The following is a 20256-nucleotide window of genomic DNA, read 5'->3' on the forward strand; positions in this document are numbered from 1 at the left end:
GGGGAATTCAGCTGCATCCTGGTGGAAAGCTCTCCCTGTGTGCCGACTCTGAATACGGGTTCCTGGTGTGGAGACCACCCTGCCGGCCTCACCCCTCGTGTAGACTAGACGAGGCCCCAGTGAACTGTATGCAGGAATCTCGTTTCAAACTGCACTGTTGGGACAAAGGGCCACCTGCCCTAGTCGCAGTGAGGTCACAGCCCACCATTTCAGAAGCACGCTGCATCCCGAGGGACAGGGTGACCCTTGAAAACTCCCAAAACTGGCTTTTCTCTGCTCAAACACTTAGGATTTAACCGGGAACGTTCGACCTGGTCTTCCACCTCTGCCCGGTCTGCCTCATGTGACATCACGTGTGAACATTAATGCAAGGAAAACAACGTTTAAGTGGAAAAGAGGAAAAAAAAAGGATTCTGTGTTTTGTATTAAAATATTTTATATTAATCATTCAAACTTAATTTTTATACAATGAATGCATACATCACCGGGGTGTCTGTCTCAGAGGGAGGTCGGGGAGGCAACGGGGTGGGGTGCGCCCCACACGCTGGTACTTGCCCAGCTGTGAGCAGGGGATGACAGGCAGGAGACAGGCGCTTTCCTCTGCTCATCCTGCTGGTTCCGGGTGGGAGACGGGGATGTCACAGCGAAGAGGTGGATCCTGGGGTGTCTCCTCGGGTCTCCTGCACTGGGATGAGCTATGTTTCCGTGCCCTGGGTGAGCCGCCCGGAGCCCGAGGCCCTCCGACCAGCGAACCCTTGACATAACAGTGGCTGTGACACGTCACGACGTGAAGCGGGGCCGGCCGAGACCGAGTGTGTGTCTATCTATAGGGACTTCCGAGTCCCCCCCCACCCCCGCTCCAGTCGCCTGTCGCGAGCCTGCCCCACGGCCGTGCTGCCAGCGGGCACAAGCGCGGGCCGCGCCTAGGCGGCGGGCATGTCAGCCTTGCTGAGCGCGATGGCCAGCTCCAGGTCCTCCTGCTCCTGCCGCCGCAGCCGCGCCAGCCTCTCCTGCTCCGCCTTCTCGCTCTCCCGCTTGGCCCACGCCAGCTGCTGCTCCTCATTGCCAAACTGCGAAGGAAAAGCGGAGGGTGGGTTACATGGCCCTGGCGCTGGCTGCCTGCTGGCTGGGGCGGGGGCGTGCTGCTGGGCAAGGGTGCGGAGGCCCGTCGTGGTGGACAGGTGGGTGCGGGGAAACGCAGTGCTGGGGTGTGTGCGGGAAGGTGCCCGGTGTGCAGGTGAAGACCAGGAAACGCTGGAAGCCCTTGTCTTGGTTGGGGAGGGGGAGGGGACGCGCACGCCCCAGTCCTGACCCCCAGTCTGGAAGGCGTCAACGCACTGAGACACAGGGCTGAGTCTGACCTTAACTGCCACCAGAGAAACCAGCCGTCCCGCCCCTGCAGGGACCTGAAGCAGGCGGAAGCCAGGCATGATATCGGGGACACTGAGAGACTTCCAGGGATTCCCCCCGACGGCACCCTGAGGAGGCTTCACGGGGTGTGAGGGAAAAGCTCCGCGGGGCTTCTTCTCGGGGGACGGCAGGGGCGTCTCTGGAGGCAGCTGGGGAGCAGAGTCAGAGAAACCCCAAGGAGCTGGGACAGTGAACCCCGCGGAGCCTGGGCCTCGACAGCCTTGATGCCCGGGTGAGAGGCGCTGGGGCTGGAGAGTTCCTGTTCAAACAGATCTCTGAGTCTCAAAAGCGTAAAGGGGCCTTGAGGCCAAGCGAGATGATGAGGTCCTGAAACGCAGCATCTCCGTCTCAGCCACGGTCCCAGGAACTCTGGGAGACGCTCAGAGCCACCTTGTACTTGGACGTTTACAGGAGCCCTGGCATTTACACCGCCATCTGGTCCAGGAGTTTTTTATCCTTGGGGTCCTTTTCCGAAAGGTTCAACTTTTTAAAAAATAATTTTTTAAAACAAGGGAAGAAACCGTTTTGATCCCGAGATGGGCGAATTCAAACCCTTCGGGGTACCTTAGCTCTATGGAAAGAAAAGCAAAGCCAGACCTCACACGCTCTTCCCCTAGCGGGAGTCCCAGACCCCCCGAGTCCCCCGGTCACTGTACTGTCTCCAGATGAGGTGCCTCCAGCACCACTGGCCCCGAGCAGAGCTGCAGCCCATTTGGACCCCTGGCCTGCCTGGATCAGCGTCTCTCTTCCGTGCACTGACTCGGGCCGGCTCTCTGCTAAGCACTGGATAACACACCAAAGGTAAAGAGGGGCCTGGCGCCACTCGGGAACAAACAGACCTACAGACAATCCCGACCCGAGAGAGGCTCTTGTGGAGGCCCCAGCAGACCCACCAGGAGCCCCGCGGAAGGAACAGAGACAGGAATTCATGGCTACTTCTTCACACACACACAGTCTGAGTGGCAACCCAGGAGGTGGGCTGACAGCTGGGAACACTGAGGCCTGGGGGTGGAGGTGCAGGTGGCTGCAGAGCCTAGAGCCTGGGCCCTCGGGGCTCTGGACCTTCTCCCTGGTTCGGGGGGCAGTGGGGATGGCAGTGGTCAGCTGTAACTGCAGAATTGAGGGCACAGGACAGGCCCTGGAGGTCTGGGCGCCATCCCCAGTGAGGTGCCAGCTCTTGGGCGCCAAGTGCCCAAACTTGGTGCTGCCAGAACAGAGCACAGGGTGGAAGGGGCCGGACCTCGAGGGGCTTACAGGCCCAGAAGGGAGCTAAGATTCTCCTGAGGAGGCTCCCTGGGCAAGCGGACGGGGCGATGGGGTTGGCAGTCTCTGAATGTTTCATGACCTGACAGCCAGGGTGCGGGTGAGGCAGGGCCAGACAGCGGGGACTGGGGCAGGGAAGGCCTGGGTTGGGGGAGGCTGCTTTGGAGCTGGATGTGGCCCCGAGGAGGAGGAGAAGGAAGCAGGACAGCCTGGGAGGCCTCTCTCCACCTGCCTGGGGAGTCAGACAGGGGCAGGTGAGGGTCAGCATGAAGAGGAGCCATCCCCAGGAACAAAGGCTGGTCCTCGTTTTCTAGAGAAACTAAACTGCCCAGAAAAATGCTCAGAGGGCTGACGGGTCTCCAAGCTGGACTCCTGAAAGCCAGTCCCTGCCCCTCGTGTTTCCACCACTGGTCACAGATAATCGCCCTCCCCCCTCCACCGCCTCCCCCCGCTGCCCCACCGTATTCTTTGGGGAATTTTTCAACACCTCTTCAGGAGAAAAACAAGGAAAAAACAACAAATGCTGATGGGAATGACTCTGTGGTGCTGCTGACAGCAGCGGGAGGGGACAGCTGGGCTGACAGGGACCTCGCCCTTGCCAGCTCAGAGGACGGGGCGGGTAGGGGCCAACAAGTAATGACCGGGGTGGTCCACACCAAAGCTGAAAACCAAGGCCCGGAGGGGTCAAGGGATTGGCTGAGGTCACATGGCCAGGGACGGGCAGGCTGGGCCCACGCCAGCCTGGGTGCCTGCTCAGCCCGGGTGTCTCCTGCTCAAGGAGTCTGTGTGTTCAAAGTAAACGTGCTGACAGGAACGTTCTAGATGCCTTCAGAGTGGACTGGTTTGAGGCCAGCTTAGGATCCAGGATGGAGACTTGCAGCAGGCACGTGGTCTGCTTGCACTTGAGGAGCACGACGGGCTGTGATGTCTGAGGGATACTGGAGGAAGGGGCTTCTCTGTGGCTCCCTCTGTCTCGGAGCAGCAGAAAATCCTTCCCCCGGCCCCGGTGGAGATACCTTGACCGGGCCGCGCTCTTGTCCTCTGACCTGGATGCGTTACATGCCGGCGCGAATCTGGACCGCCTGAGGGTGCAGGAGCTGCTCGGTAAACGGCAAGCTCCGATTTCTGCTTCACTCTTGTGCCGTCGAGGAACCGAGACCCAGCTGGGCACGAGCGTTCTGCTCTTCCGAGATACCTCCCGCGCCGGGGCCTGACGGACTGTAAGTGGTTTGATTTCGGCAGCCTCTCCACAGAAATCCGAGGTTCAGAGGCCTCTGAAGGGGCACGTGAAGCACCGGCACCCTTCCTCCCCAGGGATCAACACGTGCACCCGTCTGCCATCACCATGCGTGGGGACGCTTCTAGCCACTTCCCATTAACTCGCTTATCCTGCTATCGCAAATGCATCCGACTCGTTTGACGACGCAAAGCGTGACTGATCCCGTCTGATATTTGCTCTGCTCTTAATGCAGACTTCCCAAAAGAAAGCGCTGTTTTGCTCACCTCTAAATACTACTTCCTAGTAAACACATTCGCCTAAGACAGAAAGGCTTGTTTTAAAAGAAATACCAGAGAGATTTCCTGTGAGCCGCTACAAGCACAAGTAACCCACTGATGGAAACTGGGGGCCTGTAAATCAGAGGGCTCCAGAGTGGCAGAGCTGGGGCGCCAAGGGGGGCGGGATTGAGTACACTTGTGACACTGGCGTCCCTGAACTCCAACACGGACCAAGCTGCTTTTGCACGGGTAACATGTCCAGATGGCACGCTTAGAACATCCAATCTGAGAGTCACGCTGCCAGGCTGCTGGGCAGTTAGAGACCTCTCTGCATTTACTCAAGGAAGCTGAAGTACACAAACCGGAGGAACCAACTTTGGCCTTGGGTTGGCATATATCTTTGAGGTCCAGTGAACACAGAAACCACCAGCCAATGGACTGAGCCCCCAGACGCCATGAAAACGCAAGGACATCCTGAGTCCCTGGAGGTGGGACACTTTTAACCATGTTTTGGACCACGGTATGACTGAGGGGACAAAGCAAACCAGTTAGGTGTCCTGCCTCCCATGCATCCCATCCCATTAGAGTGGGCTGAATCTCCCAGTCAGGTGATTTCCCCTGGAAAGACTGGGGCATCTGAAGTGGGAAAGGTGATTTTAAACGTTAAACAGCAGTGCTGCAAACTGGGCAGAATCCAATTCCTCGCCTGGAGTTGAGGGTGATTAAATCCCAGGGGTGTTTTAAAATCGATGTTAACAACTGTGCTGGAATGACCAGAAATGATGTGTCAAATGATAACTTGAAATCTTGGGGTTTAAAAAAAAAAAAAGTTTTCCAAAAACTAGCTGGGGGGGTGGGGGGGGGGTGGGCACAGGAAATAGAACTGTGCATTTCAGAGAGAGAACAGTCATTTCTTCCAATTGCCATTCAAATCCACTTACCCTTCCGCCCTACCCTAGAGTACCTGAGTCATGCGTGAATAGCTCTATTTTTTTCATCAGTGTTTCACAGTTTTTCCATTGAAAAATAAAGGCGGTGCTATCTAAGAAACTGTAGATAAAGCGGGTTTTGTTTCTGGCTTTTATTAACAATGTTGCCACTTGTATATATCCACAGTGTGCCCTGGCTGTCAACAAATCCCGGCTAACTGCAGTCATAAAATATTTACAGGTCGCCAAGAGCCAGGAATGTGTCGGCGTCTTGGGCGATTTCAGTAAGCCATGATAGCTGTGCGCGAGGTGGATCTGAAAGGAACTGGGTGTTCACTGGGCACTGATATGGCAGAGCGTGCTTTAAGACGGATATTCTAGGAGTGGAAGCATCTATAAACAATACATCTCACAACGAACGAGTAAACAGGGTACTCTGCAAAATCGAGGGAAGAAAACCTTTTAAAAAACACAGGTGCGCAACAGACAGTGAAACTGATTCTGGGAAGACAACGTCTGAAGCTCTCTGAGAACAAGATCTCTGGGTACTGATGAGGGTACTGAAAACACTCTAATGTGACAGCGTTTTACAATCTGGAATATTTTTTCACACCAAGACACAAAGCCAGACTTTCAAAATCCCTGGATTAGCTTCGAAAAAGGCACTTAACGCTGCTAATGGCTTTCTGAGTTTTTGTTTTGGTTTTTTGGGTTTTTTCCCTGCAAAAATAAGGGGATTCAGAGTGGCTGTTCTAGGTTGCATTTCAGTTTTCACTGTAGCTGCTAATTGAAATAAAAGTTTTAAAAAATCAAATTTGCTTTCCCTTCATGTGATCCGGCTGGGTCCTTCAATTTGCACTTGCTGCCCAAAATGCACTGGGTGGGACCATCAGAACTCCCCCACAAAGACTTTTTTGAGGACAGCAAGACCCGAATGTAACTTTAGCAGTCTTGTTTTCGTACTTCAGACGCGTCTGATGTCGTGGCTTCCAAAAAAAATCAATGAACACAACAGGCTCTGGGCAACAAAACTAATACAAAGAGTCTACCGTGAAGGACAGAAAAACAGGCATACTGGGCCACCCTGCTGGAAGAAAATGTGCCCTTATCACAGAGTATCCAAACCAGAGCTCTTTTTTTTTTATTGAGAAACCGTTTTTCTTACAGAAAGCAGCAGTACAGAATAAATAACACGGGTGATGGTGTGAGGTACCGGGAGACTTGAGCCAGGAGGAGGTTTGCCATTCGAAAGAGACAAAAAAAATAATAACCCCAAAGAAGCTGCAAGCGTAGGGAGGGGAGGGAATGGCGCGGAGGCGGAGAACTTAACTTACAGAGGTGAAGTCTGCAAAGCCCAAGGAGGAGGCTTTAGAAGGTTTAGCTGAAGAGGAGGGAGCAAATGGATCTTTTCCACTAAACGGGTCCCCAAACCCCTTTTTATTTTGGAACGGGTCACTGCTGTCAGCCCCGAGTGGCTGGAATGGATCGGGGGGCTCGGGAAAGTCTGCAGAACCAAGCTGGCTTACGGGTGTACTTTTACCTGGAAAGTTTAGGAGAAAAAAAAAAAGGAGAAAAAAAAAAGAAATACAAGTTACTGACCACGGACAGAACAGAGTCCTGACTGAAGAGCCGGGCACCAGCTCCCCGGGAAACCCTATACCTCTTTGGAAAACGCTGGAATGCCGCTCGTGGGACGGACCCCGGGGAACCTGCATGGATCTTGGCTTTCCTCTCCATTTATCCCGGAGGCTGAATGGTTTGTGGGCGTTACAAGAAAACCACTTCAGATGACCCCCTCCCCTCCCCTCCCACCGCAGCTAAAATTTACATCATCTTTAAAAAGCTCACATGCAGGCGTGTTTCAAAGTGATTCATTTTAGCATGGCAACACATTTACTATCACACTGAGTTTTTAAAAAGTCATGGCTGAGCAGAAAAATACACTGCAAGCTTCCAACAATTAAAAAAAAGGGGGGGATTACTTGCAACTAAACAGGGCGATTAGTTTCACAACACGGTGTGTGTAGAGTTAGCCGTGTTAGTCGTGAGGGTCCGGAGGCAGCTCACCAGACAAACCCACTCTGCCGTCCTGGGTTTAAATTCGTTTCCAGCTCCTGCTTCTGTCCCTTTGGCTCCAAGGGGCAGGCTTTGGGCCTTTCTGGGCTCTTGCCAAGAGGGTGGCTCTGGGATGCCCCGGTCCCGGCAAGGCAGATCTCCACGGGGACGTGGGAGAGAGGTGTTTAGAATTGGAGGGAAATGAGGCTGTGAGGCCATGCTTGGGGGGTGTGGCCTGAGGACAGGTGGCTTCTCCCAACAAATATGTCAGAACAATCTGCTAGGAACTAGAACCTTCTCCAGGCCTGCTTGGCAAGAGGGGTAAGCAGGGTCTTGCTGCTGCCCACGTGATGAGCCTCAGGGATCTGCCGGTTTTGCAGGCCAGGTTCCTGCCTGATGCCATTCATTTGCCCAACAGCTGCCCAGGGTACCGGTGAGACGTTCAATTTGGCAGCTCTGTGTCCAAGCCTGGGCTAGAGGCTTGAGGATACTTAACATGATTCTGATTTGTTAACTGAGCTGCCTATGTTTACTCTTGCAATTTCAAAGTAATGTGCAAAAAGAACCCCAAAGCCGAGGGTCACATTCCACAGAAGACCTTGGACATCCAGCTGCACGTCCAGAGAATGCCCCTGGCCCTGAGCTACAGCTGACCCCTGTAGCATCTGAGCCCAGGACACCTGGCTTCTTCACCCTGCTCGCCTCTGCCACTCCACCTGCCCGCACGTCCATCTCCATGCCCAGCTCCAAAACCACCCTCTCTGACGCTGCTTCCCAGGCCACATTTCTGACGGCCCCAAGGTGTCCCTAACGACTCCTGCCTCTGTCACCTTTAGTTCTGAGACCCAGACGAGGACAAGCCCCTCAGCCCCAGCTGGCCTCAGTTTCCTGTCTGGGAAGTGGGAACGAAGAGGGTAGGGGTCAGACCGGGTGACTGGTGCACGGCGTGCTCCTCGGGGCTGTGCCCCACTCCAGGCCACTCAGCAACCGGCACCGCAGTGCCTGCACAAGCAGGGCTCAGTGTGTGTGGGGCCGGTGAGAGCCTGGCCTGAGGCCCCCCTGGACACGCAAGTTTATTTACTTGTCACTCGACGCAGCAGCTGGGTGGCCGTAAGGTACAAATGCCAAACCCGTTTGTACCCAACGGGTACAAACCCGTCTCTGTCAGCTTCACCCATGCATGAGAAATTCGAGTCACCAGTGACGCGGTCCCGCCACTGGGAGAGCCCACGGAGAAGAGATGGGCGCCGAGCCCGCCAGCAGCACTGGTTAAAATCCCCACGCCCCATCCCACCTGAATCGGGACTTCTGGGTGGGCGGGTGATGCCAGTGCATGGATGCCCACACCAACAGCTGGAACACAGAGGCCCCAAGCTGCCCCCTCCCGTCAGAGCTGCTGCTGGTTTCTGTTTGCGTGTTCAAGGAAACCGAGAGTCTTAACTTCCCGAGGCTTGCCCAGGACTCTGAGACACAGGCAGCCCTGAACCCAGCCCTCTGTTGCTTCCTGCGGTCAGAGCGGAGCACCTCTATGCCCTTGCCTGTGGCCTGATGGGGCCCCTTTGCTGACCCCTGGCCTTTGCAGGTTCTCACTGTCACGAGCAGCAACACCACGCACGTGTGTTTATTTATAGGAGACGTTTCTGGAGGTGGAGCTGTGGGTCAGAAAGTGTGCCCACTGCAGCCTGACCTTCGCTGTCACACTGCCTGTCCCAGGCTCCGAGAGGATGCACCCCGACCAAGAAGGGAGGGTGGGGAGGAGGCTGTAGGCTGGGACATCGGTCAACCTCTCCCTGTGGCCACGAATCAGTTCAGTCAGCCCTGAGGCCCAATAAGCCAGGTGAGCCTCCGAGAGAGCCCCTGGGTGGGCCCTTCCCCAGAAGGGCGGTGCCAAGTCCACCCCGCAGCACAGCACGAATTAGGGCCTCTCTCCCCCAGGGTAACTGCTTCTCAGGGTGAAGTCCTGGGGCTGATCCCCACGACCCATCTTCTGTGCAGGCTGAGTTCTCTACCTCTGGTCCCTTCTCTATTTGTGACAGAGCCACAGACTTCAGGCTTCCCCCCTCCACCCAGCACCAAATACCCCTCCCTGAGACGTTCTCCCTGCTGTCAGCTATCCCGCCTCCTCCTCTCCCTCCTGGACCTCAGCCCCTGGGCTTCAGAGAGCAGGGCGATCTGGGTGCCGGCCTTGAAGACATGCCTCCCCCAAGGCCACCTTACACAACCAGCCTACTCCCTGATCCAAGGGTCGAGCCGATGGGTGAGCCAAGGCCTCCCGGGCCCGGCACCACAGCGACCGGAGAGCGCTGCCGTGTCGCTGCGGGCCCCTTCCCCTCTCTTCAGAGGCGAGCGTGCAGCTCTGGCGGGAGGGGTCGGGCAAGACCTGCCTGGCAGCTTGTCAACTCCAGGCTGTGCAGCTGCGAGCAGCGGGCAGCCAGGCGGAGCCCAGGGGCACCCTGGGCAGGCGGGAGGGTGGGCGTGAGGCTGGGTGCTCTGGTCCACATGGCCGCACCACCACCCCAGGCAAGGGGTCCTCACCTCTCCCGGGTCCCTGGGAATCACCCCTGCAACAGCCACTGACTGCTCACCCTCTCAGCTTCTCGCCCCATGGGCCATCCGCACCCAGCACGGCGGCCTTTTAACGCAGAGCTGACCCGACGCTGCCGAGCTCTCCCCGCTGCTCTGGGAATACACACCCCAGCCTCGGCCACCTGCCCCTGCCTAGCGCAGTCCTCTGCGCTTGCTGCTGCCCAGGCTGGAACGCTCTTCCTCGTGTGGGTGCCGCACACACAGAGGTCGCCCTCCCCACTTCTGGCTCAGACGCCTCTACAGCCCTCATCATGCTCTGTCGTCATTATGTCACTTGCTGTGTATTTTCTCTCTTTCCCAACAGAATGTGAGCTCCACGAGGGTGAGGGCCCTGCTGTCCTCGGCTGTGTCCCCGCTGCCTAGGGCAAGGCCCGCTGCTTAGACCCCTCTGTTGAATGGAGCTTCCTAACATGCAAGCTCCACCATGCCCAGCCCTGCCTTGGGCCCCCGCATCCGCTGTGGCGAATCCAGAAGGCCCTACAGCCCACGTGAAACCCTTGCCAACCTCATCCCCCGACAGCCCTCCAGGGCCTGAGCGGCACCTCCCCCCACAGGACCCCCCAACCCGGGGCTTCTTTTCAGACAGTCCCTCTCCCCAGATGGCACCTCCACTTCAAACGCCTGTGACCCGCTGTCTCCCCATGCCTGTGTTCAGCCCTCCCAGCTCGGCCCTGGGCAGGGAGTGGGCTGTGGGCCCCTGGAACACGGTGCAGAGCATGGCCACCACCCCACTCAGCCTTACTCTCTCAGCCTCAGTTTCCTTATCCATGAAATGGGGTTGTGATAGGCTGAATTGGTTCCCCCCGCAGCACCCCCCAATTCACTATGTTCAGGTCCTCTCCCCCAGTACCTCAGAATGTGACCGTCTTTGGACACGGGATCTTTGCATAAGTAATTAAATTAGAATGAGGTCCTATGAGTGGGCCCTAATCCAACAGGACTGGTGATCTTGGAAGCAGAGGAGAGTCGGACACAGACATGCACAGAGGGGAGACCACGGAAAGACACGGGGGGAGGACGCTGTCTACAAGCCAAGCAGAGGGGCCTCAGGAGAAACCAACCCTGCTTACAGCTTGATCTCGGACTTGCAGCCTCCAGATCTGTGAGACGATCAGTTTCGGCTTTCTAAGCCACCCAGTCTGTGGTATTTGTTACGACGGCTCTAGCACACTCACACAGGGTAATAGAGCGCCGGCTGTGCACGGCTGCCGGAGCCAGGCTCGGCCTGGGATGGGCTGCCTGCTTTCGTAAATCAAGCATTACTGGTCTGCCAATGCCAGGCCAGGCTGGCGCAGCTCCAATCCCTAGAGGTCAGGACAGCTTGCCCCTATGGGCCCCACTAGGAAACCGAGGACCCCCGACTGCAGCTCTCTGCTCTAACAGAGCCACTCGTATGCCCCGTGCGCAGCGTGGTGCGCACGTGCAGTCCCTGGGCAACGGTGTCCTCCCCTTGAACTGCTGAGTTGTCTGCACTGGCCGCCACCATCCTGCTTCCTCAGTCCCTCCGTGCAACCTCCTTCTGCAGGGTGAAGCAGCACCATGCCCCAGGTGTGCCCCACCTCCACCACAGAAGAGGCCCCCTGCAGGGTGCGCCAAGACGCAGACCCCACCTCGCTCTCCAAACCCCAAGCCGTGGGCGTCGCTGGGCTTGTGGATGGACAGACATGTTCCCGAGTGAACTATGCTCGGGGTGGGGGCGGCCTGAAACACCTGCAGCCTTCTCTGGGCCCAGGGTGACGGGTCCTCACCTGCGAACTGAGCTGGTATAATGTGTGCCTCTGGCAGGGGCACCCTGGGAGACGCAGTCCTGAGGGATGGGGACACTGAGGGAAGGGACACTGACCTCAGCGGGCACAGTCCCTGCAGCCTGGCCACCGCGGCCTCCTTCCCATAGCAACTAGCGACTTCCACCATGCTGACCGCCCTGCACTGTCCAGCCCGGCCATTCTCCCCCCGCCCTGACACAGCCTTGCCCTTCCCCTGGAAGACCCTTCTCCAGGGCTCACTCCACCCCCGCAGGCTTCCCCACTGCCCTGTCTACCTCCCGTGCACCAACCTGTCTTGGTCTAGCCTCCGGCACACCTGAGGGTCAGCTCCACGTAGGCGGGGCTCAGCACACTGCAGGTGCCAGTAATACCAGCCCCCTCTTCCTGGTGGGGGTCCTCGTGGGCGGGGTGCCACCACCCAGGCTCCACGGGGCCATCCTGAGGGGCCTGAGGCCTTAGGGGGAACCCCACTGATGAGCCAGGAAGGGATATTGGCCTCTGGCTTCCCTCCTTTGCAAGAAAGGGCAACAAATATTCATCGGTGCACTCTTGGGCTAATTTTTTTACATCAGAAACTAAAATAATGAACCAAATAGCAAAATCCAAATCCAAGAAAAAGTAAGAGTTGCCAGGGACAGGCTGAAAAGCCCAGGGCCCAGAGCAGCCTCTGGTTCCAGCAGCAAGTCCAGGGTGGACGGCTGCTTGATTTCCTGGAGCATTTCTTGCAGGAGTTGCTCACAAAGGGCAGACATCTGAGCCGGGATAAGTGGGTCAGTCGACCCCAGCCAGGCCCTGAGAGCGACCACAGCAGTCCAAATGTTCAAATAAATACATCATCGCCCACTTCTGCGCTTTTCTTTTTTTTCCTTTTTCAATTAAGAAGACCTTCCTCCCCTGCTCTGGGGGACTTTTTTTTTTTTAATCAGTTTTTGGTGGGGGGTGGGGGGCAGTTAAGAATCCAGCCGGCTAGAATGTCAAGTTGAGGTTTCCGACAAGCACAGAGATGATCGGGGAGATGAGAACTGGCAATCATGTCAAGCACAGCCCGGGCCTGGTTTTGCTCTGCTGCCGAAACCGTTGTTATTTAGAAATCATGACTGTGTTAATATGAAACCAGGGCACATCAACTGCTCCTGTTTTCGGGGGCGTGGGGGGGGGGAAACAAACGGTTTTTTCTCGGTTATCTGTTTTTGTGCTCAGGCACAGAGGCTGAATTATCGGACCTGGCACGTGCGAAATCGGTGGCATCCCCGGATCGGCCCGACACGATGCTCACGAGCAGAGGCTTTTTACAAAGAAACCCTCGCCGCGACTGCCCTCGGTCCAAACTTCCCACTCTGCGCCCCCGTTTATTTTTAGCAGCTGCACTTTTAAAACATTCTGGGGCTAGTTCCTGCTTTTACGTAACCACTTCTACTAACTCCTTAATTGTTTTTTTTTTTTCTGATTCTCTGAGGTGTTGCTCATCTCAAACGGGACAAAGTAACTCGATCTGCCTCCGTGCCCCCTGAGCAAAGTCGGCTGCCCGGCTTTATGCCTTTCCATGGCTCCAGGTACTGCGAGTAAGGAAAGAGTTTGACTGGGGTGTGTTTCAGTGAAGAGAGCACAGATCACTTTTTTTTAAAATTTTGGTGTAAAGCTAACCAGGATGATACCTGGCCTGTCATTCCTAGACACCTGCCCAGGGAAGGGAGCCCCGAGCGTAGGGGAGGCTGTGACTGCAGGGGCTGGAAGCTGCTGCCGCGCCCCCCAGAGAGACTCTCCGTCACTCAGAGGAGTCTTCATGACCAGGGGGAGGAATGCAAGGTTGAGGATAGGACAGAATAGGGCTTATTTCAAACCGCAGCAGTTTCAGCAGCTACCCCAGCGGTGCACCGAAACCGCACACAGGACAGCCTTGAGCAAAAACAATATGAACCCGATGGTTTACCACGGTGTGTGCTGTTAAAAAAAACCTCAGTGGCCGGCCCCACCCTGGTAGCAATGTCTTTTATTCTCCTACTTCTGAACTTTCCGAGGCCACACAGGCCCCCGGCAACCCAGCAGTGGTGAAGCCCGTGCCGACCCTCCCTCCTCGCCTCTCGGGAAGCTCTCTGCCGGGAGGGTCCCTGCAGCGGCGGCGAGTGGAGAGAATGCTGGAACACAAATCCCCCTCAACATACAAATGTGAACACTGAAAGAAGCCAGGTTCTCTTGCTTGAAATTCTTTACTTAGAAGGAAAGTAAGAGGGTTGGGTGATTTGGGGGGTCTCAATAAATCGGATGAATGAAAATATCAAAATTAGACATGAGTCTGAGTGTACGTTTTCATCCCAACCAGATACTTGCTGCGTTCTATTTATAAGATTGAGGGCTGCAGTTGGAAAATGCAGTTCTGTAGATGAGACTTAAATACAAAAACAACAAAACAGAAAAATAAAAAACAAAGGTTTGTGGTCAGGACAGCTGCCCCACCTGAGCTACTACCCTACACAACACAGGACGTTCCCAAACTGCCATTCGTTGCAACACGGGACGTCCACACAACTGTCACTCATCCTACACTACAGGGGACGCCTACACAACTGTCACTCGTCCTACACTACAGGGGACGCCTACACAACGGTCACTCGTCCTACACTACAGGGGACGCCTACACAACGGTCACTCGTCCTACACTACAGGGGACGCCTACACAATGGTCACTTGTCCTACACTACAGGGGACGCCTACACAACCGCCAGGCTTCTGAAAGTCATACTACACAGGAGAGCTGCGGCTGGAAGGAGGCACTCCTTGTCACCTTGGTGCCTCCCTTCCTGCCCCCTTAAACCCACCAAAAAAGCTTAACTGGGGGGAGAGAGAAAGCAGGCTGTCCGGAGCACAACCTTTCACAACCATAATCACTTGGGAACTTTTAAGTGAAGAAGATCGCTTTTCACCAACACACGTGAAAAACACATGTCCCCCTGTGGCGGGATGGGGCGGGCGAGCGAGGAGAGCTAATTTCTCAGGACGTGACCCACAGGGCCACCCAAGTGGCTTGCCAGCGAGGAGTCCTGCAGACACCAGCCCCGCTCGCTCTGGCTGATGCACACGCGAGGAGAAGGCAAGCCCGGCAGATCAAAGCCGTGCCAAGCAGCACAGCGCCGGCAGATAAAATCTGAGGTCCCCACCATCACAGCCTTGAGATTTTCCACTAAAAATATTTACCGAATTTTAAGAAAAATCTGCTTAATGCATTGAAGGGAACAGGATGAGGTTTGGTTCTGAATTGTTGAGAAAAGCTGAACAAATATTTACTATTATCCACCAGGCGCCCCCTGAACTGATGCGTTTTTCATTCTGTGAGGTGCCCGGGGTAGTCAAGGCTGAGAGCCCACTGGATGTGGGGTCTTCGCACTGTCAGAAGGAAAAGGGGAGAAGGGGGAAAAGGAGCCACACTTTTGGGGTCCTCAAAAGACAAATATCCTTTGGACTGAAAAATACAATTTTCAAGGTTTCCACGAAAAGCTCCTAAGACATTCATAAGAAACCTGACAGGGGCTACTTTAGTTCTGCAGCAAAAACGGGGAGGGGGTACATGACATATAAACGAATTTACAAATCACAAATCAGTCTTCGCAACTAAACTAATGCAGACTGGCAGGTCTCACAGTTCTGCTTTTTGAAAAATCATATTTGTTCTTTGATTTGTGCCTGCAACACACTCTGCTGAATCAGCCCTGTGTGCTGGCCTGCCTCGTCCCTCTGAGGGGCCTCGGGTGCCCTGGGGCGGGGGGACAAGGGAGATGTTAGCTACAGCCTGGTGGGGAAAGCCCTGGGGCCGCGGTGGCCCAGGCTTTGTTCCTCCCTACAGAGCAGTGCCAATGCTGCCAGAATGCCACCACTGCACGGGCAGAGAGGCGCCGTGCCCACATTTAACAAAATCCCCAGGGTGCCACACGGCGGGTCTGGAAGCCAGTTTGAAGGCACTTGTGCACTGGAGGGGGGGCGCAGAGCCCACCCAGAGCCCCCTCCCATTGTAGGGGCCGCACAAAAGGAGCCGAGAGAGCCTGTAGTAGATGGGGGACCCGCCCACTCTCACTCCTTTTACGGCCAGTTCCCAGGACCCACTCAGATACACACATGTGCTGTTTTTCAATAGACAATGGCAGCGGCGGGGGGTTGACTCAGTGCTCTGAATGTGAGAGATGGAGAGATGAGGGACCACATTCATCCCATCCGAACAGCAAGGGCTGCACAGGGGAACATCTTCCTGGGCCCCCTCACCTTGCTGTAGGTGGAAACAAGGGGCTGCGGGAGGCCTGGGGGCAGGTACACGAGGCGCCCCCCGGCGGCTGGGGAGGGGCCCGGGGTCAAGGTGGCGGCTGCTGTCTGTTCACACGGATGCACAGACACTAGAGAGGGGAGTCCAGACTCTCTGAGCCTGCACCCCAACACGAGGCCCTGCTATACCCCACCACCAGAGCCCAGCTGGTTGAGCCCTCACTGCTCTGTTCCAGAACCCCAAGCCTGGGCACTTGTACCCCGCTGAACGATAGGCAACAAGAGCGTCACTCAACTCCCACTCAATCCACCGCTCGATTCCGGGTGCAGGAGAGTGGGCGTGTGCTAAGGTAGGCAAATGCTTCTATTTTCGAACTCTGCCAACTTTGCAGAACAGAAATTCACCCCAAAGAGCAATTCATCTCCAGGCGTTTTACAGGTTAAGGAGAGGACAAAGGAGGACAATGACTCTCAGAGGACTGAGAGGACAATGACTTTTCTCCCTCTGCTGGGAGCCGGCTCTCGAGCACACGCTGTCAGGGGTCCCGCCCAGCCCTGGCACAGAAGCTCCCGGCGGGCAGGGGGTGGCCCGCGGGAAAGGAAGCCTCCGCCAGGCTGGGCGCCTGAGGCTCCCCTGGAGCACCCCAACCCTGGCTGGCTGGCAACTGCCACAATTTTCCAGGCTCCTCAAGCTGGCAGTGAACTGCTTTCGTCCCGTTCTAGAACTTCACAGGTACCCACCAAATTATCTCTCTGAAATCATCGTGGGAACGGAATTAAAGTAGTTAAGCTCAAGGCTGAGGTGCTAACCGCACGGCTCAACTGGAGAAGCCATTTTAAGAGTGGATCTTGTGCAATAAACAAGGGGACGGAACCCACACAGGCCAAGGATGACCACCCTGGTTTCACCCCCAGCCTGGCATCTCAGAGCCAAGCACACACCTGGGCTGGCACCACGGACGAACCCGGGGCGTCCTCCCTGACCAAGTCCTGTGTGGCAGCTCCCAGCACGGTCAAGCGGACCACCGAGCCAGCGGGCTGGCCCAAGAGTGGGCGGCAACCAGAAAACCGCCCAAGAGAAAGATCCTGTAGCCAGTCACCCTGTGTGGAGTCAGTCACGGCTGGGGGAGGAGACTCATGTTCTAGGGGAGAAACGATTATTTATCTATTTACTTTTTGAGAATCACTTGAACCAAACAGGACCCCGGTTAAACGGTATCCCGTTGTCCTGTGTGTGTTGGAAGAATTATGGGAAGGGGAAGAGGGGCGGAAAGACATCGCCAGTGTGTGCGTGGTTTTATCCTGAAGGTGCAAAGGTTATTAGCAGTAATAATAATTAAATTGGGGAAAGGTTAAAGGTGACTGGCTGGTTAGCGGTGAAGGCGCGCTAGCTGGTGTCACCCGGGCGCTGCAGGAACCACAACGCGGGGCTGCACTTGCAGGAAGTGGCAAGGGTGGGGCCCGGGGCACAGGATCCCGCTATCTGTCGCCGCAGGCGCGAGGCCCAATCACTGACACCCACACAGCCATTTCCTGCACTTAAAAAAAAAATCTGTTTCTCCCTTTGCAAATCAACAACTTTTACCTAGAAACTCTTTGGCGGTGAGTTCTGACTGATCTCGATCTCTGATCCGTTGCAGAAAGCACACTGCTGTTTACCTGGGGGAGGTGTGCCAGCGCTAACTCTAACTGACAGGTTTCGGCGGCTGCCAGAACGGTCTGTTTTGCATCTGCCTAGAAGAAACCAATTCTCTCTACCCCAAACAGACACCTGCTGGTCATTTCATACCTTGATAGACCTTTCTAGAAAAGACCTCCAGGCACAGAGAACACAGCGCTGATACCAAAGCTCCGTGCACATGCCACAGAGGGTGATTCGTGACAGCCCCCAAAGGTCCACTTTCTGGCTTGGGTCAGAGCAGACGGCCAGCCGCGGGCTGTGCCGGTCACACGCCTATGACACCAGAACTCTTTCCCAGAGAACCCTGGTGAGGGTCCCAGTCGGTGGGATCCCCACCGTGACTACACAGGCTGATGCTTATATATGTTTGTTTGCCACATGTCAATTAATCTTTAATCAAGCTTAAAAACACAAACAAAAAATCAGCTCCCACAGAATGTAAAAACTGCAGCCGCTGGTGCACAAGAGATGGCACCCCAAAAACCAGGAGTAACTCAGACCCAAACGTGCATTTGGTCCCACGAGTGATGACAGCTGAGCTTCGCCAGAGAGGACCCTGGAGACCTCTTTGAAGTTCAACTACCCACGCTCTGACTTTTTTTCAACTGCAAAGATTTCTGCTAAACTGCAATCTCATGGGGGAAAAGGATCCCTTGATAGATCCCTGTATGCATACGTCCACCTCAGGCCCAGCCCCTGTCTTTCCCGGGAAAGGAGCTAGGGAAGGAGGACCCCGAGTCCTGGTCTCTGTACCCTGGGGATGGGTTGGGGGATGCACACCATGCCCAGCATGGTAATCACTGTGCAAGGCACTTACCAGAGAGGCCACATGCTAGGCCAGAGCTGGTCCCATGTTCAGGCAGGGAAACTGAGGTTCGGCAAGGTTAAGACACTTGCCCAGAGCCCCTCAGGGAAATGGAAGCGGCTGGAACGTGAAACCATCCTGATCACACAGCCTCTCGGGATTCTAGTGGGACAGGTGGCCCAGATGCTGGAGGGATATGGCATCAGATTCGCCTGTCCTGGCCTCACACATCGGAGCCGACTCCAGGCGCAAAGACCTAGCAGGGTTCTAGAAACCTCTGGGTCCCCTGCAGACAAGTCTCAAGTGGGAATGTGGCCAATCAGACCCATTTCACACGTGGGGCGGCGAGGGTTACAGAAGAGCCCATTCCTTCCTCTTGGTTTTTGGAGTGCAGGTATGAAGCTATGTGTGTGGTTTTTGAGAAAAATCATCATCACCCAGCAGGCTGGATTGTCCACTCGCCTACCTTCGCGGGATCACAGCTCGACCGCCAGGGCCACACGTCCCCGGGAACAGGGTACCTGCCTCATCTCCTCCCGGCTCAGCCGCCTGAGACCAACGCTCCCCCACGTGTCAGGATGGCCCTTGAGCGTGACCGCCCGGCGTTCCCAGGTGAAGGTGGCTGCTGCCACATGCTGGCCACACGGCCCCTCGAAGCGGGAAAAGGCTGGGTCAGCAAGACGAGCAGAAAAGCACATTCCATCCCTCCCTTGCAAACTGCTGGACTTTGTTTTCTTACAAAAACAACGACAACAACACTTGGACATCTTCTTGGTTGCTTCTCATCTTTAGTAGCCAAGAAAACAAGAGCCAGGCCTGATGCTTTCATAACAACCGTTCTGAGTGGGACTTCCTCCGACTCTCCTCTGCTGACCTGTCTTGCTGAGAACCGGATAACTGCCAGGCGGCTCCGGTTTAAGTGGCCTTGCTCCTTGCAGCCTGGATTGGGGAGGGGAGAGCAGTGCGCACAGCTGGGCTCCAATTCCCTCAATCAGGGAAGCAGCATGGGGTGGACACCTTCCTGCACATCCCTCAAAGAGCCAAATGCCCCCACCCACCTACATCCACCTGCTGGGTCAGGTGTCCCTCGCGGGTACATCGGCACAGCCAGCAATTTCCAGGTTGTTAGAGGTTAGTATGAAATCACAGCAGAAACACCACTGGAACTGCTCCAGTGGCACCCGCCACACAGTGTGTACCTACCACCCAGCAGTGTGTACAACGCAGGGATTTCCTGTTCAGCCACTGCTTCTAGGTAAGAGAATCAGATGAGAGACATTTAGGCCTCTACGCAGACACATCGTGGCCGCTCACAGATTAAGCACTGCACAGAAGCTGACTATTGTCCAGAGCACCCGATCCTCACAGCTTGATTCTCATTACAGCTGTCTACAGGGGTGGGAGGCCGGCAGGGGGGCGGTGGTGGTCCCTGGGTCCAGGGCTGGTCCTGCTACCACCTTGCTGCATGACCTTGGGCCACACGTGACCTCTCTCACTTCCCTTTCCAGTTCCGGTAAGAGGACATCATGGTGCCTGCCCTGTCTTTGCGGCTCTTGCTAGAATCTGGCAAGCTAACAGTCATGCACGTGCACCTTGAGGGCTGTGATGTGAAGAGGCTATTCGGGGCACCTGGCACCTAGCAGGCTGTGGCACAGCAAGGTTGAGGCAGCCCAAAGTCACGAGCAAAGGCAGCCTGAGACCCCCGGGATACAGGCCCAAACCTCCCCAAATGTGGACAGTGCTCTAAAAAGCCCGAGCCCTGAAGTCAGCTCCAAGGAGGTGAGCCGTGCCTCTGGTGGGCTCTGCTTTCTAAGTCCACGGCACACTGAAAGCAGAAGCCAAGGCGGGGTGGAGAGGCTCGCAGAGGGAGACACAAGGGGAGGTGACGGCAGAGGGCAAGTTCAAAAGCACCCAGCATTGGTTCAGGGAAGGGGAGGAGGCTGAGATGGGTGTTTCCAAGAAACCCCGAGAATGAAGCTCCGCGCCTGCCACAGCCAGCGAGGGGAGCAGCTCCTC

At 55.8% G+C, this 20256-nt stretch overlaps 1 protein-coding gene across 12 annotated transcripts in view; it reads right to left on the reverse strand.

Moving 5' to 3' along the window:
- Positions 1-463: 463 nt before the first annotated feature.
- The window catches only part of EPS15L1 (epidermal growth factor receptor pathway substrate 15 like 1), a 107185-nt gene continuing 87392 nt past the window's right edge, over positions 464-20256 (reverse strand). For 7 of the 12 annotated variants that reach the window (XM_028499024.2, XM_007104982.4, XM_007104978.4 and 4 more), the window contains 3 exons: positions 19444-19491; positions 6434-6639; positions 464-1070 (listed from right to left, as the gene is read on the reverse strand). In XM_028499024.2, coding sequence (XP_028354825.1) covers positions 924-1070; positions 6434-6639; positions 19444-19491 — 401 coding nt within the window. In that variant the 3' untranslated portion in view covers positions 464-923. Of the gene's footprint in view, positions 1071-6433; positions 6640-19443; positions 19492-20256 lie in introns of those variants that run through there. The other 5 variants (XM_007104981.4, XM_007104977.4, XM_007104976.4 and 2 more) reach the window with 4 other exon arrangements.

The sequence above is a fragment of the Physeter macrocephalus genome, chromosome 2, assembly GCF_002837175.3.
Source record: "Physeter macrocephalus isolate SW-GA chromosome 2, ASM283717v5, whole genome shotgun sequence".
Classification (NCBI taxonomy): domain Eukaryota; kingdom Metazoa; phylum Chordata; class Mammalia; order Artiodactyla; family Physeteridae; genus Physeter; species Physeter macrocephalus.